The 23,132-nt window shown below is 48.6% G+C and overlaps 1 protein-coding gene across 1 annotated transcript in view; it reads left to right on the top strand.

Annotated features, from left to right (window-relative positions):
- Positions 1–23,132, top strand: part of EFR3B (EFR3 homolog B) — a gene marked incomplete at its 3' end in the record, with an annotated part of 84,811 nt that overhangs the window by 34,831 nt on the left and 26,848 nt on the right. The window contains exons 2-4 of the mRNA XM_079720758.1: positions 2,813–2,889; positions 3,953–4,080; positions 13,082–13,232. Of these exons, the coding sequence (XP_079576884.1) occupies positions 2,813–2,889; positions 3,953–4,080; positions 13,082–13,232 (356 nt within the window). The remainder of the gene's footprint in view (positions 1–2,812; positions 2,890–3,952; positions 4,081–13,081; positions 13,233–23,132) is intronic.

Here is a 23,132-nt window from a genome sequence, read left to right as displayed (position 1 = left end):
GTGGGGACCTGCACTGGGTGCTAGTAGGCCGGCCCTGCTCTGAGTGCTTTGCTGCATAAATTCGCTGTGGCCTCACAGCAGCCCCGTGTGCTAAGCCCAGGACACCACACACACAGAATGTCATTACCTGCCCAACACCACACAGCTAGGAAGCAGCAGTGCCAGGATTTGGTTTGAAACCCATGCTGCTGCCCACTCTGCCTCCCCAGCCCCTGCCCTCCAAGGGTCTGAGGAGGTTGGAAAGAAAGAACAGACTAGAAGGAACCGCCAGGGTGTAGGTCAGGAAGCACCCGAAAGCAGTGCAGCTCTGCTGATAGGGGCACCTGCTCCCATCTCTTGTTCTCTGGCCTTCTCGCCTCTCCCCACAGGCAGGAGAACGCCCGGGCCTCGAATGCGATGGGTTCCCACAGAGGCCCTGCGTCGTGGCCTCTGTGCTGGGATGGGGAGCCCCTGCCCAGAGGTTTCTACCCTGAGTACCCAAAATGGGCTTGTGCTTTCTCGACAAGTTGGGGCTTCTAACAACCATGAGCTTGTTCTCTGTCCAGGGCAGGTCCCAGCTCGCGGGCCCTTCAGAAGGGGTTGAAGAAGGGACTGACAGTGGGGTTTGGGGGCCCTAATTTCTCACTGTCTCTAGTTCTCACTCCCTTAAAATGCAAAGGGCCGGTGTTCCTGTTTTAGGGAGCGTGTAGGGCACGTGCCACTGGGCATCCTGGGAAGGAGCGTGCCGACAGCCGCAGTGGGCAGAGAGAGGGCAGGAGGGCAGGTTTAAATCCTGGGCCTTGGGGCCAGGGGCCCCAGGGAGCTGTCCTGTCACAAGAAATAGCCCTGGATGCCAGCCAGCTGGAGCCCGGACACCTTCTCCCAGGCAGAGGCAGGGAGGAGATGGGAAGACGCCAGTGCCAGCCCAGCCCAGAGAGACCGAACCCAGAGTCCGGTTTGCAGCCGAGGACTAGGTCCACAATTCTCCCTGTGCCCGGGGTGGGTGGGAGGCTGAGGGCACACAGGGACCCAGTAGTCCCTGAATATTGCAAATCTGATATCCTGTCCTCAGGGTGCCCCTTGGCTTCTCCAAGGACACGCCCATCCCCTAACAACCGAGTCTCCCCTGGAGCCCAGATCGCGGTTCCTTTCTCCTCTTGGTGGTGCCGCCCTCATGCCCTCCCCATCCTGGTCCCCGAGAGCCGCCGTGCTCGCCGCTGTAAAGCTCTTTGTGGCTCTTTGTGTGATTTAAGTAATTCCCACTAAAGTAATTCATTCTTTTCTGAATGACCCATAGGCTTGATCCTTCCAGGGCACATTTACATTTCAAGCAAAGCATTTGTACAAACAGATTTAAGCTTTAATTGGTAGAATGAGGGGCAATTATTTTTTTTGGGGGGGGGGACTTTCCCAGGCCCTTCCCTGCCATCCTCTCCCCTCCCCAATGCAGGGAGGGTGTGGCTGGGATGTGCCAGGGGAGGCGTCTGCGTCAGGAGGAAGGGAGGAGATCAGTGGTTCCAACTGAAACTTTTTTACGGTGGGACCTAGACTCATCAGCTTTTTATTTTCCCAAGGTTTGTTTTATTATCACTGATTTCCTAACACTGTCGTTTCACAGCACCAAAATACAAAGAAGGAGCTCATGTCAGTCTTCAGCTTTCTGAAAACGTAGTACATTATTCTTAGGTTTTTTTCATTTTGCCTCAGACTGGTGAGAACCTCCTGGGGTGGGGGAGGGCTAGTGGTGAGAACCACCGACTGGGTGGCCCCCCGAAGCCCTCCAACTCTGAAACACCAAGGCTTTCAAACACCGCAGTCACGCTGCATTAAAGATGCATTTTCAAATGTTAATAATTAATGTCAGTGTTAATTTATCATAGTTTCACATAACATTCTATAATGGCAATGGCCCCAGGAGAGAGGATGGTAAAGGAGATTGAGGACCAGAGTAGAAAAGAAGCGGGGATCAAGCGAGGGGGCAGGGTAGGTGCGGCAACCGCTCTTCCAAGCTGTGTCCATCTTCCAGGACACTGGGGAAGAGTCTTGGGCTGCAGGAGACAGTTTTATAGTCTTCTCCCAGAGACAGAGAGACAGAGAGTGTGTGTGTGTGTGTGTGTGTGTGTGTGAGAGAGAGAGAGAAAGAGGGTGAGTGTGTGTGGGGGTGTGAGTGGGCGTGTGTGGGAGTGTGTGTGGTTGTGGGGGTGTGTGTGTGCGGGTCTGTGACAGTGAGTGTGTGTGGGTGTGAGTGGGTGTGTAGGAGTGTGGGAGTGTGTGGTTGTGTGGGGGGTGGGGGGAGTGTGTGAGTGTATGTGACAGTGAGTGTGTGTGGGGGGGTGTGAGGGTGTGTGGGAGTGTGGGGGGGGAGTGTGGGAGTGTTTGTGGGTGTGAGAGGGTGTGTGGGAGTGTGTGTGTGAGAGTGTGTGTGTGGGGGTGTGGGGGGGGGAGTGTGTGAGTGTGTGTGGGAGTATGTGGGTGTGGGTGTGAGTGGGTATGTGAGTGGGGGGGTGGGATGTGTGTGCGTGCGTGTGTGTGCATGTGTGTGTGTACACACGCACGCACACATGTGTGTGTTCTATGGCCTGGCTTCCTGAACAGGTGCTGGTCTGCTGGCACCTATGCCTGATTTCCAAGCAAAGACACCCAGTGGAAAAGGCAGACATCTTGGAGTGGAGCTGGGGCTGGGGAAGCAGTGGGAAGGACCGAGGCCCTGGCGCTCTAAGGGAGGGACCCTTCTGTTTGCAGCCTGGGTCTGGTTTCTCACAAACCGCCCAACCTGGTCCCCTCAGCCTAACCAGGAGGCTTAGCTCCCCGGTGTTTCTCGTTGCCGTTGCAGGTGTATGTGGCTGCTGCGGTGCCCTGCGCCCCAGGTACAAAAGGCTGGTGGACAACATCTTCCCTGAGGATCCCGAGGTGGGTCTCGTCTCCTGCCGCCAGCACACCTCTCACCACCTTACCCCATCCAGGGCCCTGGGGGCTGCTCCGAGGGAGGGCAGGCCCCAGGGCTCACTCAGACACACTGAAACCTTGGCCACGGCCCCGTCGGTGACCAGAGGCAGCTGGGAGCCTGAAGGCTGAGGAGCTTTGGACCCCTCTGCAGGCAGGATCCGTAGAGGGCTCTGGAAGTGGGTCTCGGTGTGCTCGGTGCTTCTGGCCACTGCTGAGCACTTTCTTCACTCATGTCTCTCTGGGTGATAGTTCCTTGAGCCGCTAACTCTGAATGGTACTATTTCCCTGTTGTCAGGTGTGAGCATTTCCCTTCTTGGGTTTTGGCTCTGGAGCTCGTGTCCTCTCCACGCTCCCTCTGGTACCTGCCAGGTGTCAAGTGGGCACAGGGGACACCTGGCTTCTTGGTTTCCAAGCTGCCACTCTACGGTCAGGCTTCATTATGGGTTATGTGGTTTCGGAAAGGGTCTGATGTACTTGACTTCTTCTTTGGAAATCAATGACCTCTTCTTGATAGGCAGTGGAGGGTCACATTTCCAGCATCCTCTGGACAATTCCCTGAAAGCTGCAGAGCTGCCTTCTTCCTGTTCACTTCTCGATGTTGGATATCCAATACGTTTTAATTCTGCATTGCTTTCATTGAAGACTTGTCATCCATTCATATACACACATATAAACACATACATAAATACCTTCATGTACATACACATATACATATGTAAATACATATAGTGTACACATGCACACACATATGTACATTTATATCACTGACTATTTTTGCTTATAGCTAGCACACTTTGGGTGAAGCTGTGAGTTCCTGAAGAGCAGGGTCTATGCTTTTCTGTTTTTTTTTGTTTTTTTTTAGGGTCTATGTTTTAATCATCTCTAGATCCCCAAAACCCACATGTGTGTGTCGCATACATTATAGGCACTCTGGTAAATGATGATTAAGTTGAATGACCATTTACCTTTAGACTTGAACTCTTCTAGCCATCTCATGGCCACAGTGAGGATGACCTGTCCTTTACAGGATGGCCTGGTGAAGACCAACATGGAGAAGCTGACCTTCTACGCCCTGTCAGCTCCAGAAAAGCTCGATCGCATTGGCGCCTACCTCTCTGAGAGGCTCATCCGTGACGTGGGTCGTCATCGATATGGGTAAGTAGTATGGGAGGGTGGAGAGAGATTTGCAGAAACTATATATTTTCAGGGCAAAACATAGGGTCCTTTTATTTATTTATTTTTGGCTGCATTGGGTCTTCGTTGCTGTGCATGGGCTTTCTCTAGTTGCTGCGAGCAGGGGCTACTTTTCGTTGCGGTGCGCGAGCTTCGCATTGTGATGGCTTCTCTTGTTTCGGAACGCAGGCTCTAGGTGCATAGGCTTCAGTAGTTGTGGCACAGGGGCTCAGGAGTTGTGGCTCGCGGGCTCTAGAGCGCAGGCTCAGTAGTTGTGGCGCACGGGCTTAGGTGCTCTGCGGCATGTGGAATCTTCCCGGACCAGGGATGGAACCTGTGTCTCCTGCATTGGCAGGAGGACTCTTAACCACTGCGCCACCAGGGAAGTCCCAGGGTCCTTTTAAGAAATGATAATAGACTGGATTGTTGAACAGCCTGAGAAAATGGGGACTGGGAGTGAGGACTGGGTTCCCTGTGCTTTTCCAAAGGGTAAAATGTGATGCTGTTGCCAAGATTTGGGAAGAAGGGGGTGTTGGCTTCCTAGGAGCACCTCTGTTAGCCTCCATTTACCCCCATGTCTCTATCCAGAAGCCCTCACACACCATTGAACCCAGAATGTGTCGTTACTCTCACCAAACACACCCTGCCTCATTCAGCTTACTCTCTTAAAAAGCAAGGAGGGTGCTTCCCTGGTGGCACAGTGGTTGAGAGTCTGCCTGCCGATGCAGGGGACACAGGTTCGTGCCCCGGTCTGGGAAGATCCCACATGCCATGGAGCGGCTGGGCCCGCGAGCCATGGCCGCTGAGCCTGCGCGTCTGGAGCCTGCGCGTCTGGAGCCTGTGCTCCGCAACGGGAGAGGCCACAACAGTGAGAGGCCCGCGTACCGCAAAAAAAAAAAAAAAAAAAAAAAAACCCTTAGGGACTTCCCTGGTGGTCCAGTGGTAAAGAATCTGCCTTCCAATGCAGGAGACGCAGGTTCGATCCCTGGTGGGGAAACTAAGATCCCACATGCCGCAGGGCAACTAAGCCCGTGTGCCACAACTACTGAGCTCATGCGCCTCAACTAGAGAGCCGGCGTGCTGCAAACTACAGAGGCCAAGCAGTCTGGAACCCGCGCGCCACAACTAGAGAGAAGCCCACGCGCCGCAACAAAAAATCCCACATGGCACAACGAAGATCCCGAGTGCCGCAGCAAAGACCCAACGCAGCCAAATAAATAAATAAATATTTTTAAAAAATTTTCTATAACTTGATTTAAAAAAAAATACACTTAAGTGAAGTATTTATCTATCTTCTAGGAGGGAAGGACTTGCTGCCTTTAGAAGAGGGAGGAATCTTAAAGAAAATGACTGATCAATAGATTTTTTTTATTAATTAATTTTATTTATTTTTGTCTGTATGGGGTCTTCGTTGCTGCGCGCGGGGTTTCTCTAGTTGTGGCGAGCGGGGGTTACTCTTTGTTGCAGTATGCGGGCTTCTCATTGCGGTGGCTTCTTCTATTGTGGAGCACAGGCTCTAGGCGCACAGGCTTCAGTAATTGTGGCATGTGGGCTCAGTAGTTGTGGCTCACAAGCTCTAGAGCGCAGGCTCGTTGTGGCACGTGGGCTTGTGGCGCACGGGCTTAGTTGCTCCACTGGATGTGGGACCTTCCCAGACCAGGGCTCGAACCCATGTCGCCTGCATTGGCAGGTGGATTCTTAACCACTGTGCCACTAGGGAAGTTCCTGATCAATAGATTAAACAGCCAAATATGTAGATTGAAATACTAAGATACCACCTTCACTTATCAAATTGTTTTTTTAAAAATATATATAATTTCCAGTGTTAACCCAGGGATGGCAAAATGAGAGGCATTTTCATACTTTTCTAGAATGAGTACAAATTTGTTGAAGCTTTCTAGAAAGTAATTTTGAAATATATGTCAAGAGCTTCAAAAACACATGCCCTTTGATCCAGTAATTCCATTTCTATTCATCTATCCCACCATATCAATCTTATATATAATCTAACTTTATACACAGAGATGTTCATTATGATAATTTTTATAATATTGAAAAGATGGAAGTAACTTAAATGCCCAACTAGAGGAGAATAGTAAATTATGGTGTTTATCGCTTCAGGAAATGCTACCTAGTCAATAAAAATGGTGTTTATAAACATATTTTCCATATAATATGGAAAATGCCATCAGTAAATGGAAAATAGAATACATACTTATATACACAGTATTTAAATCAAGTTAAAAACAATAACAAATCTCAATGCCTGGAAAATACAGTAAAAATAAATATGCCAAAATATTGAGTACTCTTAATATTTTGTGAACAATGTGGCTGGGGTTTTTGGTTTCTATCTTCATTTTTGAGTTTCCTAAATATTCTCTATTGAGCATGTATTACTTCCTCACTGACAAAAGTCAACGGCAGGACCTACCATGTTTGTTATGCTACCGTCATGCCACAATCTGGAGTGGGGCTGGACGTAAAGAGAGCTCTAAGATGTCGCTGGTGGCACGGCTGTTGGAGCAAAGGGAAGGGTACATCTAGGGCAGTTGTTCCTAAGTCCCATTGGTTCTGTTCTCTATGAAGCCTTTTATGTCCATCCTCTACTTTCCTCTGCTCCTACCTTTCTCCTGATGCAAGCTCCAGATTATGGCAGTGGCCTTGAAAATGGTCTCCCTCCTTCCCATCTTTCCTGTACTGGCTCTTCCAGATCAACACTATGATCTTCAAAACACAGACCAAGCTATACTTTCCTGGCTTCTTTAGCGTACAATCCAAGGTCTCAGCTTGATTTCTGGGCTCCTCCACTACCTGCCCCCAACTTGCCTTTAACCCAGCCCCACCTGCCACAGCTGCTCTAAACCCATTCCAGATGGACTAGCTGACGATCCCCCCTGGCTTTCTGGCCTCTGAGCCTTTGCAGTGATCTCTCCCCTGGACCCTCTTTCCCCCCCTACTACCATCCATCAGCCCCATCACCCTCCAAGGTCCCTTCCTCCTGGTGAGGAAGGTGGAGTGAGAACCAGAGTGTAAAGATCTGCATTGTGCTGACAGTGTATAGAGGTCCACACCTCCACAGGACCCACCAGCCACGCTTACATCAAGCTATCCCCGGTATAAAAGCAAGACCAGAAACAATTCATTTCTATGATCCCTTTCTATAATAAAATTAGGTTACATGCTCAGTAAAAAGGGCATGAATATAATGAACATGCTGATTATATAAGTCGCCTTGACATATTATAAAGCAGGCTCAAGCAAGTAAAAATGACTTTATCCTAGACTGAACCTGAAACTAATATGCAAGCAATACCATTAAACATTTAATACTAATTTTTCCTGCCCTCTCTGCAGTGATGGTTCTCTCAGTAAAAATGTCCTGTAGCCAGCAGAGCCACTTAGAAACATTCCACTGCCCTTAGAACTGCGACTCAAAATTGGTATCGTTCTGTTAAAAATAGCCATTGCAGCATCTAAGTATTTAAAGCCTTGACGGCCTCACTGGGGGCTCTAATCATAAACATTTGGAGAAGAAAAATCTGTTAGATCTGTTCTCCTGTTCTCTCTCCTCTCCCTCCCCGTCTTTCCTTACCCAATGCCACATTCATCATCATTGTCCTAATCACTGATGGCAGGTTTGGAAGAGTGAAATATTTACCTGCAGACAGTCTGAGGAGCTGTCTCCCTACCACCATGCAGGTGTCTGTGTTTATGGTTTGACCATGTGGATGTGAACCTTGGGTGTTGGACCCAGAGGCAGATCCACCCTCCTCTGCCCGTATGTGTTTGGCATCAAGGGTGATAACCAAATGTGGGCAGAGAGAGGATAAGACACGACTTTCAAGGTATTGCTCCTCAGTGTGGGCCATAATGGGCAGTGATGTGCAGAGCAGCAAAAAGTGAGAATTCTTCATATTCTTCTCCTTCCAGTTCAGCCCAGCTGCTAGAACACCCCTAGAAACTGGAGAGCAAGGGAGGCAACGGCAGTGCTGGGTGAGATTCAGGGTCAGCTGACAATGACCATGGAACAATGACCACATCCAGAAGGCCACATTAGAATCTGTCAGGTTCCCCAGTGCCTGGAGGATGGAGATGCCCATGCCAAAGAGGGGTGGGCTACTCCCTGAGGAGCCTGACCCTGGAGCTGAGCTGGTGGGGCTCCCAAGAGATACACTGTCCCCAGAAGGACCCTGAACCTGGTTGGAGGATGGAGCTGACCCTTCAGACAGAGATGTCACAGATTCCTACTAGATGAGGAGTTCATCCTTCCCTCCCTTGGCTGAGGTCAACCCCTACTTCTGGCTCCTAAAACCCAGAAGTTTCTGTCCAGCAGCGGGGACATGACTAAGTACATTCAGACTGCCCAGAATAAGAGGTTCTTTGTCAAGGTTCTTTGAGTGATTCTTGGGCAATGACTGGCCCTGCTAAAGCTGCCCCCTCTCTCTGTGTGCTGGTTCCCATCTCTGACCCTAGATCTGCTTTCCTCTCCAACCAAGTCTGGTTCGCAGACTTTGACTGCCAGTTCCTCCTTTCCTAGAAGCTCCTAAGCCCACTCCTGACTGAGTGAAAGGTGTTCAAGCAGAAGCAGCTGCCTGTTCTGGAATTCAATTCAAGGCATTTCCTGCCTCACTCCTAAGCAGCAGGCCCCCTGTGTATTTTCCTCACTTGTTATAACTCACCTTCTGCTCTGGTTGGCCCATGACCCTAAGTTCCTGTTGTTATAACCTGCTGAGTAGCCTCTCCTGACCTCAGCTGCTGCCTGTGAACCCCAATCCATCCCAGATTCCTTGAGTTCTGCCTACTTCACCTACTGGGAAGCCCTACTAGTAGATCCAAGATCCTTGGTCATCACCTGCTGCTGTGGTCCATGCCCTGCTCTTACCTCTGCGTTGGGCCCCTGTGGTGGGCTAGTCCTCACCAGCTCCTTTCTCCCCCATCCTGTTCCAACTACCCAGTCAGGCCAGTTTCTCAGACCTATTACTACACTGGACTCCTTTCAGGATACCAAGCCCAGAACAGATCTCTGCTGAGACTAACCTATTTGGCCCCAGTCCTGTTAGGTGGACATTACCCTGAGAAGCCCGTGCTCTATTCCCTTTGAAAGTATAGACTTAATGGATAAGATGTACCCAGGAAGGTTATGATAAGATAGGACCAATGCAGCGAGCAGGAGGTTCCAAAGCCCATTGACTTCTGATCTTCTAATAAGATACTTTGAAAAGTTCAAGTTCGCAATTATAATCCTTCCATCCTTAGTGTTGGGATCAAAGATGGGGATTGAAGGAGTGTGTATTCAGAGAACTAGGCCTTAAACCTCTTTACTTTTCTGTGTCACTTCTACCATAATTTTCACTTTCCATCAAAATTTCCTCTCCTGGTCAGTAGCCAATTTTTTTTTTTTTTCTGGCTAGCAAAGGATGGTTTTCCTTATCAGGATTTTCTGGGAATTTTTTTACAGGAAAGGGAAAAGCAGCAATCTAAGCTCTGGGGTTTGGGAGGCCTTCTGGTTTCTTCTCTTGCCAAACCCCACCCCGCCCCTTCCTTTCCCTCATTTAAACTCTATAAAATAATGGTGAAACCCTTCATGCAGAAGGATGCTGGGATGATTCATAGAAGAAGAGAATTCCATGCTGCCTGCTCCCATTTCCCATCCGCCATGTTTTGTTGCCAGAATGTGTCCAGGTTTCTCCGCAGGGAAAACCTGTCCCTTTGGAAGGGCCCCAGCCCAGGCTGCTTCCCCAACCCTGCAGGAATCAGTCTGCTTCACGGCCTATACAGTGGACCCGGGACATGCCAGGCCTGGGTCTGCAAGGCACGACAGGTATCCTGAACTGTGGCTGTGGCATCCTGTGAAGGGCAAGGCAATCGAGGACTGGCGGGCCCTCCAGAGCAGGAGGAACGTGGCTCCAGTTCACCAAACGAGCCCAAACACCCAATGCTGCCTTTTTTTTTTTTTTTTTGCGGTACACGGGCCTCTCACTATTGGGGCCTCTCCCGTTGCGGAGCACAGGCTCCGTACGCGCAGGCTTAGCGGCCTTGGCTCACGGGCCCAGCTGCTCCGCAGCATGCGGGATCCTCCCGGACCGGGGCACAAACCCGTGTCCCCTGCATTGGCAGGCGGACTCTCAACCACTGTGCCACCAGGGAAGCCCTGCCTTTGTATTTGAAAGACACTCTGTAGATAAGAGCATGACCAAATCCATTTGTGAATGTGCCCAGAGACAGCTATTTAATGATATTTAATAATATTTTAATTTAATAATATTAAACAATAATAATAGCTGACTCAGTTCATATAGATAAAAGAAATAAACATTTTACAAAAGTGAGAAGGAAAATTTCAGAGTAGAGAGGCTGTTTTACTTATGGTTGCTTGGTAAAGAAGTTAGGGCAAGGGTACTGAAAAAATGGTGACTGATGTCTTTAAAAAAGGACATTTAGAAAACGTCATGACTGCTGTTACTTTTATACACGTGGATTTGCAAAGCTGGCTTATGTGTGAGGCAGTTCAGATGCACAATGTCTGAAACTGAGTGGCTGCCACGAGAGCTTTGTGGAGCTTTGTGTTGTGGTTTTGTAGTATCTTCAAAAATCATCCTATAGTCATGCTTCCTGTGCATTCTTTTTATTTAACCAAACTCTGTTTTAAAACAAAGACTAGCTAATCAAGAGTTTTGTACTATCTGCCTAACCTTCAAAGAGATATGATTTGGATCAAAACATAAAGAATAAATCTTTTAATTCATCCCCTATTATATACACCGCATATAAACCTGACACTAGGCAGCTTCTTTTTTTTTTTTTTTTTTAATTTGTATTTTTTTTTTTGGCTGCTTCGGGTCTTAGTTGTGGCACACTGGGTTTTTTGTTGTGGCGCATGAGCTCAGTAGTTGCAGCGTGAGGGCTTAGTTGCCTGCAGTACATGGGATCTTAGTTACCCGACCAGGGATCGAACCAGTGTGCCCTGCATTGGAAGGCGGATTCTTAACCACTGGACCACCAGGGAAGTCCCTCTAGGCAGCTTCTTAAAGAGAGGCCTTTTGCTACTTGCTTTGACTTAGAGGCATCAGCCTGACTCCTTAGCACCCAGGTAGGTTTGGAGTTCTCTTCTCACTCTACCTTGCCTGCATTTTGTTTGTATCAGGAAGTACTTCCTGTGTTCCACATGGCTGTATGAGTAGAGGGGTCACCACCCTGTAATGGGCACATGAGCCACACTCTGAGTACATGGAGTCTGCCTGATCTCCCCTCTTGCAGGATGGAGTCATGTTCAGCCCTTACTTCTCTTTCCTGTGAGGGCAGTCACTTGAGTTGCTTTGGATTGCTCAAGCTTCACTTTTATTTGTGCCCTCAAGTTTCTAAAGCACTCCTAAACCTGATTATCAGACACTTGTGTTATTTAGGGTATAAAGAGACTTGAAAATACAGTGGCTCCAGCAATATGGAAATATTTTTTCTCTCTCATGCAATAGTCCAGTCTGGGTTGGTGGGCTCTGTTCCATGAGGTCATCCGGGGCTTTCACCTCTGGCCATCCATTTGCTGCCACTCTGCAGCCAGCAGGAAGAGGGAAGAGAGGACCCGGAGGACAATCCTGTCTTTTAAGCAAGCAATGCTGACATGGCTCACATCACCCCCTCTCATTTTAATGGCAACATGTAAGTCACGTGGCCTCACCTAGCAGCAGGAGAGGCTGGGAAATGTTCCCAGTGAGCAGCCACAGCTCAGCTAAACTTCTAAATGACTAGTGAAAAGGGCAAAAATAGACTCCAGGGGAGACACCTAACTCCTTAATGAAAACTGTAAAGATTTCAACCAGAATAGTTTTGCAGAGTCTCCCTTATTAGAAGTTAAAAGATAACCTTTTTCTATGAATGTCTGCCTTGCTTTTTTTTTTTTTGCTATACGCGGGCCCCTCACTGTTGTGGCCTCTCCCGTTGCGGAGCACAGGCTCCGGACGCGCAGGCTCAGCGGCCATGGCTCACGGGCCCAGCCGCTCCGCGGCATGTGGGATCTTCCCGGACCGGGGCACGAACCCATGTCCCCTGCATCGGCAGGCGGACTCTCAACCACTGCACCACCAGGGAAGCCCGGGTTTTGGTCTTTAGAATAATTAAGTGGTTAGAGACTTAGAATTGACACAGAGCACCTTCTTCATAAGGAGAAAAGAATTTTCATTCTGTGTCTATCTTATTCTCCATGAGGTAAAAATGCTCCCTGGGCAAGCTGAGTGTCATCCAAACATGGTAACACTGTCAACCATATTGTCTGAGTGGTACTTCATTATAGAACTTCTGAGGTCTTCAGCTACAAAAATTGCAATTTTATGTTCCTTAACATTTGCAGTTGGCTGGTCCTCAGGCCCATTTCAGATTCTTCATAAACTTTCTTCATTAAGTTCTTTGCTTCCTCCCCACTAGAGCCTCTTTCCTTCTTTGGAACCCTCGTGGGATGTCATTATTTTGGTAACATTTCTTATTTTCCCTTTAGAGGAGATATCTGTGTATTTATCTTATCCCTCCCACTCTAGGCTCCTTAAGTGAAAGGACTTCTTCATCCTTACATCCATGCACTGACGAGGGCAGTGTCAACAATCATGTCTTGACTTTGACTGAGTAATTCTCTGACCTCACTGGGTTTGAGTCCAGAAGCTGCTCTTCTGGGCATCAATTCTTTCTGCTTGTATTTCCTCATGAAATGGTTTACCTTGTCTGTCCTCATGTTCTTCATGTGTAAAATAAGGGGCTGGATGAATCCATCTCTAGGCTCCCTTCCAGCTCTGCTTCATTCTGCTTCTCAGGGCTGGGCTGGAGTGAGCACTTGTTGGAACAACTGTCCAGTCATCAACAACCTGGGGAAGAGCTGCATTCGCTGGATGCTGCCCAGGTGGTCACTGCACTGCCATCTAGATTGCCCCAGTCATGCAGTGAGGGCGGAACAGGCGTGAGGCTAAGTGATGGCAATGGTCCTGCTTTTCCCCAGGTACGTGTGCATCGCCATGGAGGCGCTGGACCAGCTGCTCATGGCCTGTCACTGCCAGAGCATCAACCTCTTCGTGGAGAGTTTCCTCAAGATGGTGGCCAAGCTGCTTGAGTCGGAGAAGCCCAACCTGCAGATCCTTGGCACCAACTCGGTAAGGAGCCCCAAGAGGGCTTTGGAAGTGGGAATGGTGGGGAGGGGGTGTAGAACCTCTGGGTCAACATTGTTTTGGTCCATTCCTATTTGGTTTCTGACTTTTAAAAATGATTTTTCCCTTAAATAAGTTTAGGTGAGGCCCCAATAGATGTAAAAATAGAAAGGGAGGTATTTCTCTGAGAGAAGGGGGTGCCCAGTGCCCTCAGAGCTTGGCCCCTGACTCCACGGGGCATACTTTGAAAGCTGTCCAGGTTGTGCTTCTTTCGAAGACAGAATAAACGGATGTTCACAGGACAGAGGGATCAGATAAGTAGGCAGATCACAGGGAAGCAGGAAACAGGGCTTCTGGCTTAGTTCTGCCCTTTCCTAGCTGGGTAACCTCGAGCGGGTTATCTTTCATGAGCCTGGCTTCTCATTGATACCCTGAGCGGATTGAACTCAGTCCAAGCTTTGTAATGTAACTGGTCTCAGTACAAGTGGCTGCTATCGTGAGGGCTTATGGTTTGGGGAGAGAAGAGGTATCAGATGTGTCAAGAACTCTCAGCTTTGTATGTATGTAACATACTTGAATATCCCGGTGGTTCTCTTCCATTTCTTGCTCTCTCTCTATTCCTTCCCCTTTAGGGAATACTTTCAGCTCCAGGTCTTCAAGCAGCTTGGTGTTAAAAGCCCTGACATGCAACTATTTTACAAATATCACCAGGAAAAAAAAAAAAAAAAAGTTTAAGGTTTGTCTTCTTAGCCTTCCCAACCTGACTTTTCTGAATGTTTATTGCACAGGTCACAGCTGCTTTCCTGTTCTATTTAAGTTGATTTAACCAGAAGATAGTCTTTCAACTCTTCTTGCAAAGACCAAAACTAACAACCTTTTCCCCTCTTTCCTCTCTCTGTGAGCCAGCTGCCTTTGACAAATTACATATACAGTAGCTGAGGGTAAATTCTTTTGTCATGTTGCCCTGGCAACAGCTTCAGTTACTGTTTCACTTGCCCTGTTTGAGATAACTATAGTCTAGAAGAGAACATGTACATGGAAACTAAACCAGTCATCAATGCATCCAGAGGGTATCTCCCCAGGGGTCAGCGGGGGAGACATAGAAGCATGTGGCTGCCAGCTCTAGCATTCCCTACAGCACAGCCTGGCCTAGGGTGGGCATTTTGTTAGCTACAGCCTTGAAAATTCAGAATCCTGCAAATTCCTAGATTCGCCATCACAGTGAATCACAGTATTAGCAAGAAAGCAGTTGACTAATGATTACCGTACTGCAGACAATGGAGATTATGTAAGGAGAGGTGATTATAAGTAAGTTGAGTCAGATAATTGCAATAGATTCAGAGTTCAGCTTCAGAGGCAGGCTTTGCTAGCGGTGTCCCTCAACCAGATGCTCTTCCCAGCTCTCTAAGCCTGGGACCTTCTCTCTCTTTCTTTCTTCATCCTTAATGGATCTTTATCCGGCTTGTACTTGACCACCCCAAGGATTGAAGCTATGGTAAAACTTGTCAGCAAAGAGTCTGGTTTTGCTAATACCATTCCTGCACATCATATGCAGTAAAGTATAATTTTTTAAATTTAAGTGATGCTTTCTGAACTTGGGATGACAGTGAGGGACCAGGAAAGTCAGGAGATGAGGGGGGGCCAGAGCCTACTAAGCTCAATTATTTGCTTAGGGATTTGCTTCTGCATACCTGCCTTACTGCCTGAGAGGTCCAAATGTGTGTCTCAGGGACAGTGCAAGGACCATGTGCCCTGACCTTCTGAGGTCACTCTGTGAGGATAAACTGAAAATATTAAATCTGAGAATACCGAGGTCCTTTACATAAACAATCTACTATATTAGCCTAGTGTAAATAATAAAATTATTATGAAAGATCATGGATTTAAAGTTTGTACTTTCATCCCTACCTCACAACATATATAAAAATTAACTCAAAATAGATTAAAGACCTAAATATAAGAGCTAAACCTATAGAGCTCTTAGAAGAAATATAGGGGTGTATCTTTATGATCTTGAATTTGGCAATGGATTCTTAATTATGACAATATAAACAAAAGGAACAAAAGAAAATATAGATAATTTGACTTCTTCAAAATTAAAAACTTTTGTGCATCAAAGGACACTGTCAGGAAAGTGAAAAGACAACCACCAAATGGGAGAAAATATTTACAAATTGTATATCTGATAAGGGTCCAGTAACCAGAATATACGAAAAACTCTTACAGCTCAACAGCAAAAAGAACACCCAATTAAAGTGGGCAAAGGGCTTGAATAGACATTCAAGAAGAAGATACACAAATGACCAACAAGCACATGAAATGATGCTCAGCATCACTAATCGTTAAGGAAATGCAAGTCAAAAAAAAACCCCACAGTGGATACCTCTTCGCACCCACCAGGATGGCTATATTTTTTAAAATCCTATAAAATGACATGTTGGTGAGGATGTGTAGAAATTGGAACACTTGTACGTTGCTAGCGGAGATGTAAAATGGTGTAGACACTGCGGAAAACAGTTTAGTGGTTCCTCTGAAAGTTAAACATATAGAATTACCATATGACTCAGCAATTCTCTCTAGATATATACCAAAAAGAACGGAAAATGGTTACTCAAATAAATACTTGTACACCAACGTTCATAGCAGCACTGCTCACAATAGCCAAAAGGTGGAAACAACCCAGAAGGTCACATGTTATATTTCCATTTAGATGAGATATCCAGAATAGGTGAATCCATAAAGACAGAAAGCAGATTAGTGTTTGCCAGGGTCTGGGAGGGAGAGGAATGGAAAGTGACTGATTAATGACTAAGAAGTGGGTTTCCTTTTGGGGTTTTGCTTTAGTTGCAAAACATTGTGAATGTATTGAATGCCACTGAATTGTGCACTGTAAAAGGGTTCACTTTATGTTTTGTGAACTTTACCTGAATTTTTAAAAATTGCTCTTTCGGGCTTCCCTGGTGGCGCAGTGGTTGAAAGTCCGCCTGCCAGTGCAGGGGACACGGGTTCATACCCCAGTCCAGGAAGATCCCACATGCCACGGAGCGGCTGGGCCCACGAGCCATGGCCACTGAGCCTGTGCGTCCGGAGCCTGTGCTCCGCAATGGGAGAGGCCACAGCAGTGAGAGGCCCGCGTACCACAAAAAAAAAGAAAAAAAAAAAAAAAAAGAGGGAAGCAGGAGGATCAGAGTCAAACAGAAGATGAGAGACAGAGAGGAAGAGATTTGAAGATGCTCCTCTGATGGCCATGAAGATGGAGGAAGGGGGCCAGGAGCCAAAGGATGTAGGTGGCTTCTGGAAGCTAGAAAGGTCAAGGAAACAGATGCTTCTCTGGAAGCGTCCAGAAGGAATGCAACCCTGCAGACCCATTTTAGACTTCTGATCTCCAGAACTGCAAGGTAATAAATTTGTGTTGTTTTAGGCCACTAAATTGTGGTGATTTATTACGGCAGCAATAGGAAACGAATACAGTTTCCTTCAATGATTCTCTTTCTCCACGTCCCCATGAAGTGTCTGTGGTCTCCAAGGTTGCTGCTCTGCCCTCTTCTCACTCTATATGCTCCCTCTGGACAATTTTATCAACTCCTGTGGTTGCAACTTGTCATCTATAGACTAGAAATTCTCTCATCTTCCACACCAGGACAGAAATCAGCACTTCTGGAGACCAGCAGCCTAGAAGTGGGTTCCGTGAAGGGAGGTCAGAGCAGAACTGTGATGCCAGTGGAACAGCTCAGGTCACGGGGGTCGGCACCAGCAGATGACGGGGACCTCAGAACAGAGGCAGCCAGGGCTTCCCTAGGTCTGCGCTTCCCAAGGGCAGGCCTTGGAGGCTGGCTAGCATGTGGGACTACTGGGACCAGAGGGATCCTTCTCGGGCAGCAAGACTGGGCTTTCCCAGGAGTTTTTTTTTTTTTTTTTTTTTTTTTTGTGGTACGCGGGCCTCTCACTGTTGTGGCCTCTCCTGTTGCGGAGCACAGGCTCCGGACGCGCAGGCTCAGCGGCCATGGCTCACGGGCCCAGCCGCTCCGCGGCATGTGGGATCTTCCCAGACCGGGGCACGAACCTGTGTCCCCTGCATCGGCAGGCGGATTCTCAACCACTGCGCCACCAGGGAAGCCCTCCCAGGAGTTTTTAAAACCACAGTCAGTTTTGCAAAGAATCTTGATGGAGGAAAGACGTAATATGGGTAGACAGGGGAGGATATCCTAGGTCTAGGGAATCACTATGCCCAAGTTGGCAGGCGATTTGCAGGGCACGATCATGTCACAGTTCCTCTGGCTTTAATGAAAACTGTATAATTCATTATTCCTCTGTCTTTAATGAAAACTGCTCCCGGGAGTTGCTATAAACAAGAGCAGGTGGGAGGATGGGGTAGGGGGTGTTAAAGTCAAAACCATGTGGTTTACAAGGTCTTTTCCAGCTAGGGTTCATCTTAGTGCCACAGAACAACTGTTCCCATTTTTCCTTATGTAGGTTAACACAGCGAAAAGGCCTGCAGTCCTACCACGAAAGAGTTGGGGTTCTCTCTATGCCCAGTATTTTATTTTATTTTATTTTTTGGCCGTGCTGAGCGGCATGTGGGATCTTAGTTCCCCAACCAGGTATCGAACCTGCGGCCCCTGCAGTGGCAGCATGGAGTCTTAACCACTGGACCACCAGGGAATCCCTATGCCCAGTATTTTACACTGTGGTTCTACTGTTGATGGCAGGGAGTTGTGGGGTTCAGAATGCCCACCTACAGAAGAGAGAAAGGCTGACTTCTGCTTGGAGAGACTTGGCTAGTGCTGAAGTGAGGCTGACCAGCTCAACTTCTTCTCCAGACCCGGGGAGAGCTGGTTTTGCAATGTCAATATTTGGAGCTTGCTTTCTCTCTATTGACCCAGCCCCTTAGTAACTCTCAGTTTTCACACAACCGTGTCTCCTTCCTGCTTGTGCCAGAGGGTTGGTGATCTCCTCCAGCAAACTTGGCACCCTTTGTTGTATATGAAGAGCTGAAACTTTGGTCTTGAAAGCGTGGCCCTAGTGGTGCCCTTGACCTTTGAAGTGTCACATCTTCACAGTCTCCAGTTTGTTGCTATGGAGACCTTCCTCATCATTGCAATATCTTAAAAAAATAAAACAAAAAAACCCCAACTTTACTATTTCACAATCTTGTGCATTAGGCAAGTAGCATTTTAACAAAAGCCATTTGTAAGGTATGACCTAGCAATGGTAGGGGTGAAGTAGCCCGGAAGTTCCTGCTGTATCAAGTGTTTAAAACATTAGTCAGTCACACAGGTAAACGGGCCCAGTGAAAACATATGGAGTGTTGACAGCAAGCCAGAAATCCACTGGGGGAAAATGAGGTATAACTGTTAACTCTGATGCCCTGGTCATACCAAGCCTATGAGGCAGCTGCTCTTGCTGGCCCCATTGTACAGATGGGGTGACCGAAGCATGGGGAGCTTAAGAAACGTGCCTCCTGTCAGCCTCCTACTAAGTGGGAGGTGGGATTCAGAAATGCATTCTGGCTCCAAACCCCTTCTCATAATCATAACACCGTTCTACCTCTAATAGGAGGGTTGAAGGCTCTATTTTATTTATTTATTTATTTATTTATTTATTTATTTATTTATTTATTTATTGTGGTACGCGGGCCTCTCACTGTTGTGGCCTCTCCTGTTGTGGAGCACAGGCTCCGGACGTGCGGGCTCAGCGGCCATGGCTCACAGGCCCAGCCGCTCCGCGGCATGTGAGATCTTCCCAGACCGGGGCACGAACCCGTGTCCCCTGCATTGGCAGGTGGACTCTCAACCATTGCGCCACCAGGGAAGCCCCGAAAGCTCTATTTTAAACCCTAGAGTCTCAACCCCATCTCAGCCAGGTTTGGGCATGTTTCCCAAGTGGACTCCTATAGTGGGTGTGGTCCCATGACCAGGTCCCCTGGATTTGATCCTCTGAACCACAATTACCAAAGTTTCCATTTTGGCCTCCTCCTATCAGCCCTGGAGGACTCAGGAGCAGCTTGAGGTGCGCTCCCTCGGAGCTTCCCCCACGAGGATACTGCAGGCCAACATTCCGTGACCAGGTCATCTGGGCAGGTCATCTGTGCTATCATAGTTTCAGACTCAGGGAAGGGAAGCTCCTCCTGACAAGCTATCAAACCAAGGGTTCCCAAGGATGCTCAGAGATCCTGGGACCAAATGTTGCCTCTTTTATTAGCCCTGGTGCCACCCACAGTGTAATAAATGGGGTTCAGTCCCTCTGGATGACATCAAGTGCAGCCTCATCACCAGATCTCGTAACAGAGCAAGAGTCCTGGAGAGTGAGGCAATGGCCTGGCTGGTCGACAGCCTGAGCCTGCAGGCTGCAGCCTCCCCGGCCTCAGAGATGGACCCCTTGGTTCAACCCCAAGCCACCCCAGTTCAAAGGAGGTGGCCATCTCTCCAGCCTTGACTGGCCTCTGTTACCAAGGACAGGAGGCCAAAATGTACTGCTTAAGCTTTCTCCCTCCTAGCCTGCCTTGGATCATTTCCACAGCTACTGGTCCAGCTTTCCAGTAAAAGAACAAAGGACATGGGGTCTGTAGATGCCCTGCCCCAGAATCTCCAGGGTAGGAGTTGATGGGGCAGGGGGGTTGTTCAGAATGCAGATGCCTAGGTCCTACCCACAGAGAGTCTTGTTCAACAGGCCTGGGGTGGCTCCAAAGTCTGCATTTTCAACAAGCTCCCCAGGTCATTCTGATATACAGTAAAATTTAAAAACCACTGGTGGAGGGCAGAGAGCATCAAAGTATCAGAATTCCCAAATTTGAGCCCCAGCTCCACTTGTCACAAGCGGGTTGACCTGAAATAATTCAGCAGCTCCCTTAGAGCTTCAGTTTCCTCATCCTCACAATGGGAGCAATATCGCTCCTATTAAACTCACTGGTTTGCCAAAAATTACGTCAGGTAATGGATGTTTCAGTAGGCTGGAAAATGGTCCCCCAAAAGATGTCCACGTGCCAATCCCTGGAACCTGCGAATGTCACCTGATACGGAAACAGGGTCTCTGCGGACGTGATCAAGTTAAGGATCTTGGGATGGAGAGATTATCCTGGATTATCCGGGTCGGCCCTAAGTGCAATCACAAGGGTCTTAGAAGAGAGAAGCAGGGGGAGATTGGACACAAAGGAGGAAACAATGTGCAGACAGAAGCAGAGACTGGAGGCATGCAGCCCCGGGAAACTACCATGATGCCTGAGCTGCAAGTGCCGTAGAAATATTTAATGTTGTTATTTCTCAGAATATAGGCGTTAACTTCTTCTTTCGCAGGGTGCTGCCATCCACACGTGGCGTTAGAGACGGGGCACGGGGCCTGGTGTGGCTCCTCCAGACACAAACTCCCGTGTCTATAAATAGCTTCTTCAAGGAATATTTTGAAGGCTCCCAATGGAACGAAGTATGAGTCGAAACAAAGCAAACACGCTTCATGATAACCATATTCGAAATTGTTTTTCTGATGAAGTGCAGCAGCAGGCGTGTGGAGAGTGGAGTGCCGTCTGTGAAGCAGTGTCTTGAATGTACTTGTACATTGCCCTGCAAACGCTCGTTCCACGACTGTGCGGTGCTGAATCCTGCCAGACCCGTAAAAAGTTTAAGCCTCTTAGAACTAGGAACCTCACTTACAGTAAGCCTTGAATTCACTCAGTTCCTGTTATCCCAGGAACTCAGGGAGCTTTTCTTAATTATCTCCACCTCATTCATGTTCCTAGGAGGTGATATATGCATTTTAAAGAGATGAAAACAAATGCTCGGCCACATCTTCCCCATCTCGCTGTGCCGGCTGCCCGAGCTCCCATCGAGCCGCACCTCCTTGTCTCTCGGTGCTGGGCCCTGTCCCATCCTATTGCACTAACTGACCTTCGGTTCCTGAATGGTGCTTCAGGGGGCTTGGCCCTCATCTTCCAACTTCCCTGCCCTTTGCCACCGTCCTCAGCCCCCACCCTCGGGCACCAGTTCACTGGGGTGGCTGTTAACTCATTTCCTTTTTTCCATATTCACACCTGCCCCTGGCATCCTGCATGGTCACCTGCATGGTTCATGCTGCCCATCTGGGCTCCTCCTCTGTGATTGCCTGGCTGGAAAGGACAAGGGTCACACTGCACCAGAGCCGAGGACCGGAGTTGATGAGCAGACCATTAAAGGCCCCTGTCACCATGCTCACCGCGGTGCAGGGTCCTGAGCATTCCTCCGGGAAGGCTCTGCATACATCCCCTCGTTTAACCCTGGTGACACCCCGTGGCATGGGCCCCATCACCCCCATTTTTCAGATAAGGAAACAGTGGCTCAGAAGTTAAATGATGTCCACAGTCACACAGTGACAAGAAGCAGAGTGAGGACACGGCTGTCTGGCTGTGGGTCCAGCAGATGTAGGAGAGGGTAGTCCACTTAAATAGAAGCACCAGGGCTTCTCTGGTGGCACAGTGGTTGGGAGTCTGCCTGCTGATGCAGGGGACACGGGTTCGTGCCCCAGTCTGGGAGGATCCCACATGCTGTGGAGCGGCTAGGCCCGGGAGCCATGGCCACTGAGCCTGCACGTCCGGAGCCTGTGCTCCGCAACGGGAGAGGCCACAGCAGTGAGAAGCCTGCGTAAGGCAAAAAAAAAAAATAGAAGCACCACCATGTTAAAATCGAAAATTGAGGAGACTCAAAACTAAGCTTCCAGGGAAGAAGACTATAGAAGTGTAAAAATCTGGGGATGGAAAAGAAAAGGAAAAAAAAAGAGAAAAAGAAAAGAAAAAAAAAGAAAAAGAAAAAAAGAAGAAAAAGAAAAGAAAAAAAAAATCTGGGGATGCAGAGAGTCACGAGAGAAAAGAGTGAGGGAATTTTCCAGTGAGCGTAGCAGCTGTGGCTGGTCCAGCTAGGGGAGATTCAGGAGTGACTGCTGGGCCAGCCTAGAAAAAAGCCTCCATGGTTCTAGGAAAGGAATCCCCATGTGTGTTTTCTACCCTGAGTTACCTCTGTGGCTGTCACAGCATGTTCCATTTTTTTAAAATTGGGGCTTCCCTGGTGGTGCAGTGGTTCATGGGTTCGAGCCCTGGTCCGGGAAGATCCCACATGCTGTGGAGCAACTAAGCCCGTGTGACACAACTACTGAGCCTGCGCTCTAGAGCCTGCGAGCCACAACTACTGAGCCTGTGTGCCACAACTACTGAGCCTGTGTGCCGCAACTACTAAAGCCTGTGTGCCGCAACTACTAAAGCCCACATGCCGCAACTACTGAGCCTGCGCTGTAGAGCCCGCGAGCCACAACTACTGAGCCTGCGTGCCGCAGCTACTGAAGCCCCCGTGCCTAGAGCCCGTGCTCCATAACAAGAGGAGCCACTGCAATGAGAAGCCCACGTACTACAACTAAGAGTAGCCCCCCGTTCGCCGCAACTAGAGAAAGCCTGCACACAGCAACGAAGACCCAATGCAGCCAATATAAATAAATAAAATTAATTAATTTTTAAAAATTGATTGTAATCTCCATTTTAACCTTGCAGCCAGGGCGTCGTAGTCGAAATCTTCAGCAGCCTGTACAGTGCGGAAAACAGTCAGAGCAGACTGGGCGTGAACAGGGCTCCGGCCATGCCACCTGACGGGCCACCAGTCCTGCTCGAGGTTCCACGGCACTGGAGGAAGGGGAAAGTCAAGGTTGAAAGTGAAGAGGCTTGGGAATTCCCTGGTGGGCCAGTGGTTAGGACTCTGTGCTTTCACTGCCAAGGACGGGGGTTCGATCCCTGCTCAGGGAAGTAGGATCCTGTAAGCCACGTGGCGCAGCCAAAAAAAAAAAAAAAGTGAAGAGGCTTGATGTCACGTCCACAGAGATCAGGAATCGTTCCGTGAAGTATCAGCGTCGGGAGGGGGGCCAGAGGGAAGGGAGGCCGTCAGGTTGCCTGTCAGG

Source organism: Hyperoodon ampullatus (assembly GCF_949752795.1).
Source record: "Hyperoodon ampullatus genome assembly, chromosome: 15".
In the NCBI taxonomy this organism is placed as follows: domain Eukaryota; kingdom Metazoa; phylum Chordata; class Mammalia; order Artiodactyla; family Ziphiidae; genus Hyperoodon; species Hyperoodon ampullatus.
The sequence above is the reverse complement of the archived record's forward strand: the minus strand, read 5'-3'. Positions and strand labels throughout refer to the sequence as shown.